The following is a 15681-nucleotide window of genomic DNA, read 5'->3' as shown; positions in this document are numbered from 1 at the left end:
TTTTTTTTTTTTTTTTTTTGAGATGGAGTTTTGCTCTTGTTGCCCAGGCTGGAGTGCAATGGCATGATCTTGGCTCACCACAAACTCTGCCTCCAGGATTCAAGAGATTCTCCTGCCTTAGCCTCCCGAGTAGCTAGGATTACAGGCATATGCCACCATGCCTGGCTAATTTTGTATTTTTAGTAGAGATGGAGTTTCTTCTTGTTGGTCATGCTGGTCTCCAAATCCCAACCTCAGGTGATCCACCTGTCTCGGCCTCCCAAAGTGCTGGGATTACAAGTGTGAGCCACCGTGCCCAGCCAGTTCTGATTTCTAATGTGTTAATATTGCTGAATAGGGGGAAAACATACTTATTTTGAAACTTCTTAAGAGGATCCTGGATTTTAAAATATTTTAAAATTTTGATACAGAAATAAGAATCAAACTCCACAATGACAACCTATTTGGAATTCATTCAACAAAATGAAGAACGAGATGGAGTCCGATTTAGTTGGAATGTTTGGCCATCAAGTCGACTGGAAGCTACAAGAATGGTTGTTCCTGTGGCAGCCCTGTTTACACCACTGAAAGAGAGACCTGACTTACCACCTATTCAATATGAACCTGTTCTGTGTAGTAGGACCACTTGCCGTGCAGTTTTGAATCCTTTATGGTAAGTAAAATATATAGAGAAACTAATGTGGCAATGAGATTTAAAAATGCAAGGTTTTTTTTTTTTTCATATTTTATAAAATCCCTTTGTTTTGTTCATAGTAATCTTTTCAAATTAGGACAGTCAGAAAAATCCAGAGAGCTGTAAAATTTTAGGATCATTCTAGTTGTAGTGAGTTGATAATATAAAGAGACCAAATGTAAGAGTGTCACTATAAAAACTGTTAGATCCCATCAGTGTCTTCTGAATAGTGGTGCTGGATATGTATCAACCCATCTTGTGTCATTAGATAAGTCATAATTGGCTGGGCACGGTAACTCATGCCTGTAATCCCAGCACTTTGGGAGGCCGAGGTGGTGGATCACCTGAAGTCAGGAGTTTGAGACCAACCTGACCAATACGGTGGAACCCCGTCTCTACTAAATGCAAAACTTAGCTGGGTGTGGTGGCATGTGCCTGTAGTCCCAGCTATTCAGGAGGCTGAGACAGAGAGTTGCTTGAACCTGAGAGGCGGAGGTTGCAGTGAGCTGAGATCATGCCTCTGCACTCCAGCATGGGCGACAGAGTGAGACTCCGCCTCAAAAAAAAAAAAAAGAAAGTCATGATTGAGTGACATGATGTTACAAAAATGTTGTGATTTCTGTTGCTTAAGCCAAAGTCTCAGGAATCATCTCTTACTTCTCTTTCCATTCCCTCTCCCTCAGCCAATCCACTAGCAAATCTAGGTGATCTACCTTAGAACATTACAGATTCTGTCTCTTACAGCCTCTTATTCCATCTCTGGTAGTATACCCTGCTTCAAGATACCACTGTCTTTTTTCCTGGGCAATTTCAATAGCCTCCTACCTGCTCTCCCCGTTTCTATTCTTGTCTTTCAGCAGTCTGTTCTCCATCCAGAAGCTAGAGTTTTATGAATGAAAATCAGATTATTAAAATCTTCCAGTAGTAGCTTCTTATTTTTGGAATGAGAAATCCAAACCACTTATCAAGATCTGTAAAGCCTTGTGTGATCTAGCCTCTGTATATATTTCTGCCTTCATCTGGTATTATCCATTTTCCTTATTATCATCTACATAATACCTTAACCCTGTTACTCTCTTTCTGATTCTTGAACATACCAAACTTATTCCTGCCTTGACACTGGTATAGTAGCTGTGCATTCTACCCGGATTCTTCCGTCTCCAGATTTTCTTGTGATTGGTTCCTTTTCATTCTGGTCATACTTTAGTTGTCTAATTAAGAAGGCTGTTTTTTAAAGCAGCCCTCTTAAACACATTCTTACATTCTGCTTTGTTTTCTTTAATCTGTTGTTACCATGTGAAAGTATTTTCGGCTGGGCGGAGTAGCTCATGCCTGTAATCCCAGTGCTTTGGGAGGCCAAGGTAGGAGGATTGCCTGGGCAGCAAAGCAAGACCCCATTTCTACAGGGGAAAAAAAAAGAAAATATATATATGTATGTGTGTGTGTGTGTGTATATATATATGTATATATTTTATGTATATATGCTGAGTGTGGTGGTATGTGCCTGTAGTCCTAGCTACTTGGCAGGCTGAAGATGGGAGAAACACTTGAGCCAGGAGTTCAATGCTGCAGGGAGCTATGATTCTACCATTGCACCGCAGCCTGGGCAATAGAACAAGACCCTGTCTCAAAAAAAAACCAAACGTATTTTCTTGTTTGTGCATCTGCTTGTCTTTTGTCTGTCTTTTCTAGAATGCAAACTCCATGAGAGCAGTTCTCTTTTTCTTGTATCACCAGCACCTAAAATAATGGTTGGTACTTATTAGGCATTCAGTAAATATATTTTTGACCTGAATAAATGTTTTCTAGGTCTGAGTGTAGATGTTACTGAAGTCACTTGAAGAAAAAAATAGGATTATTTTAATTTTATTGATATTGCTGTATATGTGTGTGTATATATATTTTTGAGATGGTTTCACTCTGTTACTTAGCCTGGAGTGCAGTGTTGTGATTCTGGTTCACTGTATCTTTGACCACCTGGGCTCAGATGATCCTCCCACCTAAGGCCCCTAAGTAGCTAGGACTACAGTCATGCGCCACCATGCCTGGATGATTGTATTTTTTGTAAAGACTGGGTTTCACCATATTGCCTAAGCTGGTCTTGAACTCCTAGACTCAAGCCATCTGCCTCCTCAGCCTCCCAAAGTGCTGAGATTACAGGTGTGACCTACTGTACCCAGTGAATATTTACTGTATGTTAAAAGTTATAATATATTCACCATTTAGGTAAACTTGTATATGTTAAAAGTATGAATTAGATATTGGTAGTGTCTAAAACTACATGGCTTTTAAAAGTTACTTTTACTTTCAATTTGAATATGTTCATGTTTTAGGAAGAAATTAATTTTATTGAAATTTGAAGTTTTGTAAAATTGAACTGAAATGTGAACTGATATATCTTTTCTTTTTTTAAAACAGTCAAGTGGATTATCGAGCAAAACTTTGGGCTTGCAACTTTTGTTACCAAAGGAATCAGGTAAGAAAACATCCATTGCATGCCAGGTGCGTTGGCTCACGCCTGTAATCCCAGCACTTTGGGAGGCCGAGGCAGGTGGATCACGAGGTCAGGAGATCGAGACCCTCCTGGCTAACACAGTGAAACCCTGTCTCTACTAAAAATACAAAAAAAAGTTTGCCAGGCTTGATGGCAGGCGCCTGTAGTCCCAGCTACTAGGGAGACTGAGGCAGGAGAATGGCGTGAACCTGGGAGGCGGAGCTTGCAGTGAGCCGAGATCGCGCCACTGCACTCCAGCGTGGGTGACAGAGCAAGACTTTGTCTCAAAAAAAAACGTAAAACATCCATTGCAGATGTTAATGCCAAAATACTAGTCATGTAGAAAAATGCATATTTAAAAAAAGATACAAATAATGATTTCTCATTTAATGAAAATGCCTTTTTAAAAATAATTAAATGATCAGGAAATGCTTTCAGTTTAAAATTTTATTAATCTTTCTAGCCTATAATTTGTTAAACATTTTTTTTTTTCTATTTGTAGTTTCCACCTAGTTATGCTGGTATATCTGAACTGAATCAGCCTGCTGAACTTTTACCTCAGTTTTCTAGCATTGAATATGTAGTTCTGGTAAGAACATAAGAACAAATATTTAAGAAAGTTTTAAAATTTATACTGAAATAATTGTTAAATTGTGATAATTTGGAAGCAATCATGCTTAATTTGATGGAATTGATTGATTCGATAGAACATTTCAAAGGTAAACTGTTGAGGTCAGTTTGAGCAGGGTAATTCCTATGTTGTAATAATTTGATGGGTGGCTAAGATACTGGGTAGGGTGGTGTGATTTACTATACTGAGTAGATCAGTAAACAATAAAGTATCAATCTTGCTTTGTAGTAGGAAATTCAGTTAACAAATACTTAGTCAATATGATGCTGGAGTTGGCTAATGTATCCCCCAGGTCTAATTAATGAAAATAATCTTGCATTGGTCCTTCTTAGGGAAATCATTTTTGTTTTCTTTCTGAATACCTAACATAGTTGTTTGCATGTTTAAGTGTGGAAGTAATATCTTTTATGAATGTTTTAGAGAAAACAGTTATGGTTCACTTGGACCATTTAGTAATTTGTTCAGGCTGGCTAGTTTCTAGTTCTCTGAAAATTCAAGTCAGGTTTACTAATTATTTTATAAGAGTCAAATGAAACCTTATGCATGAGTTAAATAAAATGGAAAGTGAAAGTCCCCTCTGTGTAACTATACCTAATGTTCGTAATCTTACTTTTTCATCTGATGATATGTCTTCAATCTCTCTCCATGACAGTAGAAATAACCTGTTTCATTTCTGAAATGGCTTTACTAGGATACTTTTGTTTCCGTTATTTAATTAGTTCCCTGTTGACTGTCTTGTATATTGTGCTTTAAACTATGTATTTTTTCTTTTTGGTGACTTTTTTAAAAGCGTGGTCCTCAGATGCCTTTGATATTCCTCTATGTGGTTGATACTTGCATGGAAGATGAAGATTTACAAGCCCTGAAAGAATCCATGCAGATGTCATTAAGTCTTTTACCACCTACAGCTTTGGTTGGACTTATTACTTTTGGGAGAATGGTTCAGGTTCATGAACTTGGATGTGAAGGCATTTCAAAAAGCTATGTCTTCAGAGGAACAAAAGATTTGTCAGCCAAACAACTGCAGGTAAACAACAAGAATGGTAGTTTTCACCTATCTGAACATTACTCTATTGATGTTTATAAATGCTTTCTATATGTTTCTAGGACAAATTTTTATTATGAATAACTAATATAATGGTATTATAACAAAGGCTTTAAATTCAGTTCTGGCCTCAGTTTTCTTTTCAAGTGCCTTAAATTGTTATACAGATTAAAGACCCTTCACTTTTAACTGTATCTTTAAAATTTAAAGTCAAACCAAAGGTCTTTTACTAGAGATTTGAAGGGCTTATGAAGAGTCATGCTGAAGGCTAAGAAGAGCAACCGCAGAATATTAGCTTGTTTCTTTTTTTTTTCTTAATAGTTCAGCTTTTTTATTGAACATGTTATAAAAGAGTTAGTCAAAAATACCAAAGTCGGCTGGGTGCGGTGGCTCACGCCTGTAATCCCAGCACTTTGGGAGGCCGAGGTGGGCAGGTCACAAGGTCAGGAGATCGAGACCACGGTGAAACCCCATCTCTACTAAAAATACAAAAAATTAGCCAGGCGTGGTGGCAGGCGCCTGTAGTCCCAGCTGCTCAGGAGGCTGAGGCAGGAGAATGGCGTGAACCCGGGAGGCAGAGCTTGCAGTGAGCCGAGATCACACCACTGCACTCCAGCCTGGGGAACAGAGTGAGACTCCGTCTCAAAAAAAAAAGACCAAAGTCCATGTCATCGTCATACTCCTCAGGTTCTTCTTTCTTTGTTTCCACTTTCTTTTCCTCAGTTGGGGCAGCAGTGGTGGTGGGGGCAGGACCTCCTGCTGGTGCAGCACCAACTGTTGGAGCAGGTGCAGCAGCCCCTACATTGCAGATGAAGCTCCTGATGTTGACATTGGCCAGTCCTTTGCAAACAAGCCAGGCCAGAAAGGTCCAACATTTATATCAGCTGCTTTAACAAGGGCATTGATCTAATCCACTGTGATGGTCACCTCATTGTCATGCAGAATGAAGTCCAATTAGATGCAGAAGAACTTGAGATGGAGGCCATGGTGTGGTCAAGTGCAGGACTGGTGCTGCCCAACACGGTGCTAGTCACCTGATGAAGTGAGGGCCTCACCCCAGTGTGGTCTTGGCTTCCTCATAAGGACCGATCACCTTGGTGGCTGCTGAGGAGAGAGCTTTTGTTTCTTAACGTTTCACTTAGGAACTAAATACTTTTAGTATGTTTGGCAAGGGGAGTTATTTTGAGACTGGACAATTTTTGGTTTATGAACTATGGTTGCATATGTATTTTAGTGGTTTTTATCACTGGGACAAATTGAAGCATTCTCTTCCAAGGCAAAGGAGTTATGTGTAGCATACTAGGATCATCTGCTAGGCTGAACATCTTTTTTTCTGCCCAGAGATTTTGATAGACCGTAAGAGAGTAATAAGTGAATGTCTATTTGTATTGGGAGATGGTTGGTATATATACCTTATATATATAATATAAGGTTGTTCATGTAGGTACTTTGAAAAAACTTTCTAAGTAATTCTGGTGCAACTCCTTCTTGAGAACAGTTACCCTAGAAAATGATAGATAAGCCTGGCATAAAGTTGACAGATGTAAAATCAGACTTCAGAGGCTTCCAGGTAGACCAAAATGAAGAAGGAAGGAAGAGATTTTTGAAGGTGAGTCTAATTTGAAACTTGGCAGACTGAGGTAGTGGTGCTACAGTTAACTTAGAGAACATACTAGGGGAATTTGCAGGCTTAAATGGGGAGGATAATGAGTAATGAATGCGTTAGTCAATAAGTGGTGAATAAGATTTGAGAAGGTAGAGAAAGTTGAAGGTTGTTCTTTTTTTTTGAGATAGAGTCTCTCTCTGTCTCCCAGGCTGGGGTGCATTGGCATGATCTTGGCTTACTGCACTCAGAGGCCTCCCAGGTTCAAGCGATTCTCCTGCCTCAGCCTCTTGAGTAGCTGGGACTACTGGCATCCACTATCATGCCCGGCTAATTTTGGTATTTTTGTAGAGACGTGGTTTCACTATGTTGGCCAGGCTGGTCTTGAACTCCTGACCTCAGTATATCTGCCTTCCTTGGCTTCCCAGAGTGCTGGGACTGCAGGTGTGAGCCACTGTGCTCAGCCTGAAGTTTGTTCTTTTAAGAGGTTTGTTGTTGAAAGTAATGAAGGAGGAGATAGCATGGGAATTTGAGAGAGAACTGAGTTAAAGAGATGTACTTTAGGAGGAAGGAGGAAGGAGAAAGGAAAGAGACTAAAGAGGGTGAGTGAAAGCAAGAGTGAGATGAGGAAAGTGAGGTTTAGGAAGACACAGTAGGGATTCCTTCAGGAGCACAGGAAGCGGAGAGGAGAATCATGTTTCCGTGAGACAGGAGAGAAAGTGAACCAGTTTAAATCTCTGTGCTTTAGTTTTTTTCATTTGTAAAATAGAGATAGCAATAGTATTTACCTTATAGTGTAGTCATGAGAATTAAGTGAATTGTACATGTGTTTGCTATATTAATGTTATTATTAAATTATGAATTTATTTAGAATGGTTTACTGTTCTGATTGTAGAGTCCCTTTTACTTAAATTGTGTAATACATGTGAAGCATGTAAAACATCTTCCTTTTTTCTTTTTTTTTGATGTGGAGTCTTGCTCTGTCACCCAGGCTGGAGTGCAGTGGCATGATCTTGCAGTCTCTGCCTGCTGAGTTCAAGCAATTCTCCTGCCTCAGCCTCCTGAGTAGCTAGGACTACAGGCATGTGCCACCACACCTGGCTAATTTTTTTTTCTGTATTTTTGGTAGAGACGAGGTTTTACCGTGTTGGCCAGGATGGTCTTGATCTCCTGACCTCATGATCTGCCTGCCTCAGCCTCCCAAAGTGCTGGGATTACAGGCGTGAGCTACCGCGCTTGACCAATTGTTGTATTTTTTAGTACAGACAAGGTTTCGCCGTGTTGGCCAGGTTGGTCTTGAATTCCTGAGCTCAGGTGATCCCTCTGCCTCGGCCTCCCAAAATGCTGGGATTACAGGCGTGAGCCACCGAGGCCAGCCTAGCTTTTTTTAGTTTGTTTGTCTGAGATGGCGTCTCGCTCTGTCACCCCGGCTGGAGTGCAGTGGCACGATCTCAGCTCACTGCAACCTCAGCCTCCTGGGTTCGAGAGATTCTCCTGCCTCAGCCTCCCAGATAGCTGGGATTACAGGAGCACACCACCATGCCTGACTAATTTTTGTATTTTTGTTAGAGATGGTGCTTCACCATGTTAACCGAGGCTAGTCTTGAACTCCTTGACCTCGTGATTCGCCCACCATGACCTCCCAAAGTGCTGGGATTAGGCGTGAACCATCGCGCCTGGCCCTAATTTTTGTATTTTTAGTAGAGATGGGGTTTCACCATGTTGGCCAGACTGGTCTTGAACTCCTGATCTCAGGTGATCCACTCACCTCGGCCTCCCAAAATACTGGGATTACAGGCGTGATTCACCACGCCTGGCCACATCTTCTTTTTTCAATAGGCAAGTGAATGCCTGCAGACTAATTTTTTTTTTCCTCCACTGAAACATTTTTATTTTCTTTCCCTATCCATCTCGTTGAAAAGAGCCTGGTCTTTGCTCCCCAATTAGTCCTGAATTCAAATCTTAAACTCTTCTAGTTGTATGATCTTGGGTTTATGTCTTTGCTAATTATCTCATCCTTCATAGAAAGGAATAAACAGTATCTATTTTGCCAGGTTATTAGTACTAAATATGAGAATTCTCAGTATGGTGTAAACCCTTATAGGGCTTTGTAGAAAAACCTGGATTTAAAATCTTGCTTTGTTACTTACTGGTTGTGTAACTTCAGACAAATTACTTAGTCTTTTTGATTGTCAGTTTTCATTTGTAAAGTAGAAATTAAGAAGAAATCTATTTCATTATTGTTTTTTGAGGAAATAGTATATATAAAGGTTTTAGCATAGAATATGGAACATGTTAAGTTCTTAGTAAAGAGTTGTTGTTTCCGCTAACAGTATAGGAAATATTGCAGGATTAGTTCACTAATTTTATCTTTGTACATCTTTAGACTTCTATTTTCTGTTACACAGTTTTATAACTCCAGTACTTCATGACTAAGCATTTCTAGATTCAAGAAAAATTTAGTATAACATTTTCATTTGTCTGGAGAGAAATTGTGCGCATATCTGAAATTCAAAACAAAGGTGGCAGTTTGGTTATGAATTACGTTAGAAAATGAAGATGTATATATACACAAAGTATGTGAACCTTAAAACTCCCCATGTCATAACACTTATTACTGTTGCAATTTTACATTTATTTATCTGTTGATTTGATTAATTTCTGTTTCTGGATTTCAATTTCCATGAGGGAAGGGACTAGTTAGTTTTTACCATTATATTTCTGCCACATAGCAAGTGCTTATGATATAGTTTACTGAAAGGGATGAATGAATATAAATTAAGAAGTATGGACATTTAAGTTACACAACAATTTATTTTGACTGTTAGTTAGAAATACAGTGTTTCTGAGCTAATATGCTTCCTCTTTGGTTATATAACACCTTGTGCTTTGCTCTCTCATGATGATTATTTTGTGTTATTGTTTTCTTGATAATCTCTCCCACTGGACTCTTTGTTTTCTGAGGAAGGAGACCTTGTAATTTTTATTTTTGTGTTTCTAATGTCTAGCACCGCATTTTATACATGATAAATAGTTGATTAATCTTTGTAAAAGTAATTAAATGAATATTGTGCAAGTAATCTCTTTACAGGAAATGCTGGGGCTCTCTAAAGTACCAGTTACTCAAGCAACACGTGGTCCTCAGGTACAGCAGCCACCTCCTTCCAACAGGTAATTAAATATGATGAAGAGAATTTGACCATTTCTGTAGGTATTTTAAACATTCCATACCCTTGAACATAGACATTCAGTGATACTATATTGTTAAATATTTTTAGGAATATAAGTAAATTGTGTTAACATACTTTTTAAAGAACTGAGGCAAAATCATGCCATTAAAATGGTTTGTTTTTTGTTGTAACAATGTAAAGAGTTACTTTAGTTTTGTTATTTTCCTTATTTTTTATTTTGAACTTTGGAGAAAACTTGTTTTTGTGTGGGTTTAGGGCAGCCAAGGTTTTTATTTTTTCTTCTTAGCTTTAGAGGTAGCTTTTTCCCCTAAGGTTTCTGGAGTGCAGTGGCACGATCTTGGCTCACTGCAACTTCCGCCTCCCAGGTTCAAGCAGTTCTCCTGCCTCAGCCTCTCGAGTAGCTGGGATTACAGGCATGCACCACCATGCCTGGCTAATTTTTGTTTTTTTAGTGGATACGGACTTTCACCATCTTGATCTCCTGCCCTTGTGATCCTCCCTCCTCGGCCTCCCAAAGTGCTGGGATTACAGTCGTGAGCCACCACGCCCTGCTAGCTTTTTCCCCTAAGCTTTTTAATCAGGGGTAGTATCACTAAAATTGAGTTGATGTATTTTCTCATAATTATTTCAGTAACCTAAAACTGACTAGACTAGTAAGTGAAAGATGAAATCCTGAAGTAGTACTTGGTTTGAGTGTTTCGTTTATTGTAGTTGTACTCAAAATGTGGTTTCTGGAGCTGATATCATCAGGTGTTACCTAGGAATGTGTTTGAAATGCAAATTCGTGGGCTCCACTCCACACCTACTGAAACAAACTCTAGAACTGGGATCTAGCAATATGTGTTAAAAGAAGCCCTCCAGCTGGTTCTCATGTACACGAAAGTTTGAGAACCATTGGTCTGCTGTGTGTTCAGAGTATTGTTTTCTATTTTTAGGAAAGTGAAATTTGTTTCTTGAACTCTCACCCATAAACATTTATAAATGACTTTTTATTTAATTTTGTTTCTCAGATTCTTACAACCAGTACAGAAAATAGACATGAATCTCACAGATCTTCTGGGAGAACTCCAGCGAGACCCTTGGCCTGTACCACAGGGAAAGAGACCTTTGCGTTCCTCCGGAGTGGCACTTTCCATAGCTGTAGGACTGCTGGAGGTAGGGAAGATGGTTTTGTTTTGGAATGTAAAGTGTGTGTGTGTGTGCGTGTGTGTAATTGTAAGGATATAGGAAGAACCAAAGTGCTTTTTTTCCTCCCTATTTTCTCACTCAGCATCAACAAAGAATACTTCTGTGGTTTTCCCTCACATACCAACCAAGCAGTTCTGCCTTCCATACCAGCTGGGTGTCCTGTAATTCAGTTCAATTCTGACACTATCTAACTGGAGATAACATCACATCTCACAGATTGAGGGCTCAGTCTCACAAGACTGCCCCCCACTTCAGTGCCAGTCACAAGTAGTAGGTTGTCACCTATACTTCTTTTTTTTCTTTTTCTTTCTTTTTTTTTTTTTTTGAGACGGAGTCTCGCTCTATCGCCGGGGCTGGAGTGCAGTGGCCGGATCTCAGCTCACTGCAAGCTCCGCCTTCCGGGTTCCCGCCATTCTCCTGCCTCAGCCTCCGTAGTAGCTGGGACTACAGGCGCCCGCCACCTCGCCCGGCTAGATTTTGTATTTTTTAGTAGAGACGGGGTTTCACCGTGTTAGCCAGGATGGTCTCGATCTCCTGACCTCGTGATCCGCCCGTCTTGGCCTCCCAAAGTGCTGGGATTACAGGCTTGAGCCACCGCGCCCGGCTGGTTGTCACCTATACTTCTGACAGACTGGCTGTAAATTGGACACTCTCCTTGGGTTTGATTCATTTGCTAGAATGGCTCACAGAACTCTAGGAAACACTTTTTGTTTCTTGGTTTATGATAAAGATATTACGTAGAATATAGATGAACAGTCAGATGGACTAGATGCATAGACTGAGGTGTGAGAGAAGGGGTTCCAAATTTCTGTGCCTTCTCTGGGGTACCACCCTCCAGGAACCTCCACATATTCATTTGTCTGGAAGCTCTCCAAACTGTGTTCTTTTGGGTTTACATGAAGGCTTCACTACATAGGCATGATTGATTACATCGCTAGCCATTATCCCCTCTCTCCTGGAAGTTGGGGGTGTGGAACTGAAAGTCTCAACCTTCTGATCATGCTTTAGTCTTTTCGGTGACCAGGCCCCATCTTGAAGCTATGTGGGAGTCATTTTATTAGCATACAGAAGGCCCTCTTGGCTGGGCACCTCATGCCTGTAATCCCAGCACTTTGGGAGGCTGAGGTGGGCAGATCACCTGAGGTCAGGAGTTCGAGACCAGCATGACCAATATGGCAAAACCCCATCTCTACCAAAAATACAAAAATTAGCCAGGCATGGTGGTGGGCATCTATAATCCCGGCCACTTGGGAGGCTGAAGCAGGGAGAATTGCCTGAACCCAGGAGGTGGAGGTTGCAGGGAGCTGAGATCGTGTCACTGCACTTTAACCTGGGTGACAGAGTGAGACTCTGTCTCAAAAAACAAAAACAAAAAATAAAAGGTACTCTTATCATTCTACAGATTCCAAGGTTTTTAGGAACTGTGTCAGGAAAGGAGAGGAAAAAATATATTTCCCAGTATTATAGGAAATGGTATGTATAAGAGAATATTAAGTCAAAAAAAATCAGTTATGGGACAGTGAGTGTATGATTTTATCTATGTGAAGTGTTTTCCTACAGCGTATTGTCTTATGTATTGTTTTGCATATATCCTGTACAGACATGATTTTGGAAAGAAGTTCACTCAGATATTAACAGTGGTGCAGTAAGTGCGGTTTTAATAGAATTTGAAAATTTTATACTATACGTATCTTAGTTTTAGAATTACAAAATAGTGGCCAGGTGCGGTAGCTCACGCCTGTAATCCCAGCACTTTGGGAGGCCGAGGAGGGCAGATCATGAGGTCAGGAGATCAAGACCATCCTAGCTAACACAGTGAAACTCCGTCTCTACTAAAAATACAAAAAAAAATTAGCCGGGCGTGGTGGCACGTGCCTGTAATCCCAGCTACTCGGGAGACTGAGGCAGGCGAATCACTTGAACCCGAAAGGCAGAGGTTGCAGTGAGCCGAGATCATGCCACTGCACTGCAGCCTGGGCAAAGAGAGAGACTCCATCTCAAAAACAAAACAAAACAAAATAGTTTCTTTAAAATGTTTGTAAAAAAATTTGAAATGGTATCAAATTTACGGAAAAGGTGCAAGAAGTGTATAAATAATTTTTTTTTTCTTCTTACTTTGAGATTGTGAACCCCAAATATCTGAGACAATCTCAATTAATTTAGAAAGTTAATTTTGGGCTTAGTGCATTGGCTCACGCCTGTAATCCCACCATTGTGGGAGGCCGAGGTGGGTGGATCTCTTGAGGTCAGGAGTTTGAGACCAGCCTGATCAACATGGTGAAACCCTGTCTCTACTAAAAATACAAAAAAATTAGCTGGGTGTGGTGGCAGGTGCCTGTATTCCCAGCTACTTGGGAGGCTGAAGTAGGAGAATCACTTGAACCCGGGAGGTAGAGGTTGCAGTGAGCCAGGATCATGCCACTGCACTCCAATCTGGGTGACAGAGTGAGACTCCATCTCAAAAGAAAAAAAAAAAAAAAAAAAAGAAAGTTCATTTTGCCAAGGCTGAGGACTTGTGCCTCTGGAGGTCCTGATGACATGCATCCAAGGTGGTCAGAGCACAACTGGTTTTATAAATTTTAGGGAGACATGAGACATCATCAATATATGTAAGATATATGTTGGTTCCATCCAGATAGGTGGGACCTGGAAGCTCCTCAAGCAGGGAGGGGCTTCCAGGTCACAGGTAGGTGAGAGACAGGTAGGTGAGAGACACACATAGGTGCATTCTTTTGAGTTTCTGATTAGCCTTTCCCCAAGGAGGCAATCAGATATGCATTTATCTTAGTGAGCAGAGGGATGACTTTGAATAGAATGGGAGATAGGTTTGCCCTAAGCAGTTTCCAGCTTGACTTTTCCCTTTCCTTTAATAATTTTGGGGTCCCAAGATTTATTTTCCTTTCACAAGATTAAGTTGCTGGTATGATAGTCCCAACCTCTTGAAACTTTATATTTCCTATGAACCAGGATAATCTCCTATATAACCATAATATAAAACTATTAAAATCAAAATATTAACACTGATACATTATGACCAGCTAATTCTCAGACCCCATTCAAGTTTTACCAGTTGTCTCAATAATTTCCTTTACTGAAAGGATTTAGTTCAGTTCTGCATTTATGGCTATATCTATTTACTCTCCTTCAGCCTGGAACAGTTCCTTAATCTTTCCTGATCTTGACACTTTGGAAGATTCAGACCAGTTATTTGTAAAACATTCGTCAATTTGAGTTTGTCTTGAAGTATCCTTGTAATTTGGTTTGGGTCTTACATCTTTGGGAGGAATATCACAGAAGTAATGCTGTGTTCTTATTGTTGCATCTTACAGGTGGCACATGATTTTCATTTGTTCCATTACTGATGATACTCACTTTGGTCATTCATTAAGGTTGTATCTGCCAGGGCTCTCCACTTTAAAATTGCTCTTTTTTTACCCCTTTGTAATTAATAAATATTGCAAAATATTAGAAACCCCCATGCTGATTTGTTTCATTACTGCTGATGTTAACTTTCCTTACTTGGTTAAGGTTGTTTTTGCCACTGTAAAGTTACAGGTTTTCCTATTGTAATTATAAATATCTTATTAGGAGATACCTTGAAGATAGGTGAATAACCAGTGTACTCAGCAAAGTTTTACTCACTAGTTTAGCATCCATTGATGATTCTTTTCTAATCAATTATTATTATGATGCATGCCAAATAGTGGCTTTCTAATTCCATCATTTCTATGTTTATTAATTGGCTTTGTACTTGAGGAAGAGCTTTTTCTCCTCTCCCATTTACGTATTTTTATATATATATAAACTTATACACACACACATATATATGTAAATACATACAGAATACACACTGGGTGGATTCTTACATTCTTATTTTATACAACAAGATATATTCCTTTACTGTCATTATTTACTTTGATGCTTAGGTTTTCCCAGATTTGGCTAGTGGGAGCCTCTTCAAGCTACTTCTGGGTCCTTATTAAATGCTGCATGTTTGCTTAAATACTTCGTTTCTGGTATAGTAAGATGTTCAGGGCTCATCTTATCCTTTTCCTGCTCTGGACCTGAAAGGAACCATTTAGGAGCCCTGTTTCCTATTAGCCTTGATTCTACCAAGTAGAAGATAATGCTTCATGTGCACCCTTACCCTGGGTGTCATTAATTTTAGGTCCAAGTGGATGGAGCTAAGAAAAAAATGTAGGTGCATATATGTTTATCTGTGTATGTATATAAAATTATGTGTGCATGTATGTCTACATACTCCAATATACATGTATGATCTCTATTAAAATAAAAAAATTTATATTAAAAACCAGTAATTCTTTCAAGTATGTTCAATACCACAGGGTTTATTCTCTCCTTCCCGCTTTTCCATATTTGTAACTCGTTCTCTATGAGAAACCTGCTCCCGTTATCAAATATATTTACTTATTTGCTTAGTCCTAGATTATCTAGAATAGTTTCAGAGTTTCTGGCTCATACCTCTATTAGAAACAAGCTTAGGAGTTAGAGCTCAATATTTGTTTAATGTTCTGAGAATATATAGTACAAAATATAATGTTCATAAGTTAAATGGGTTATTCCCCTCCACTGCCCTTAGTGTGATTATGTTATTCTTTGCTGTAAGTTTTTATTTGTATCTTCTAGTAAATTTCTTTCTTTCTTTTTTTTTTTTTTGAGACGGAGTCTCACTCTGTCACCCAGGCTGGAGTGCAGTGGTTCTATCTCGGCTCTCTGCAAACTCTGCCTCCTGGGTTCACGCCATTCTCTTGCCTTAGCCTCCTGAGTAGCTGGGACTACTGGTGCCCGCCACCATGCCCGACTAATTTTTTGTATTTTTTTTTTTTTTTTTTTTT

The 15681-nt window shown here is 39.6% G+C and overlaps 1 protein-coding gene across 3 annotated transcripts in view; it reads left to right on the top strand.

Annotated features, from left to right (window-relative positions):
• Positions 1-15681, top strand: part of SEC23A (SEC23 homolog A, COPII component) — a 74296-nt gene that overhangs the window by 8120 nt on the left and 50495 nt on the right. For 2 of the 3 annotated variants that reach the window (XM_017895464.1, XM_017895462.1), the window contains exons 2-6: positions 411-652; positions 3092-3149; positions 4589-4825; positions 9538-9617; positions 10648-10792. In XM_017895464.1, the coding sequence (XP_017750953.1) occupies positions 432-652; positions 3092-3149; positions 4589-4825; positions 9538-9617; positions 10648-10792 (741 nt within the window). In that variant the 5' untranslated portion in view covers positions 411-431. Of the gene's footprint in view, positions 1-410; positions 653-3091; positions 3150-3669; positions 3757-4588; positions 4826-9537; positions 9618-10647; positions 10793-15681 lie in introns of all 3 variants that reach the window. The other variant, XM_017895459.1, reaches the window with a different exon arrangement.

Source organism: Rhinopithecus bieti, unplaced genomic scaffold (genome assembly GCF_001698545.2).
Source record: "Rhinopithecus bieti isolate Rb0 unplaced genomic scaffold, ASM169854v2 scaffold_1306, whole genome shotgun sequence".
NCBI lineage: Eukaryota > Metazoa > Chordata > Mammalia > Primates > Cercopithecidae > Rhinopithecus > Rhinopithecus bieti.
The sequence above is the reverse complement of the archived record's forward strand: the minus strand, read 5'-3'. Positions and strand labels throughout refer to the sequence as shown.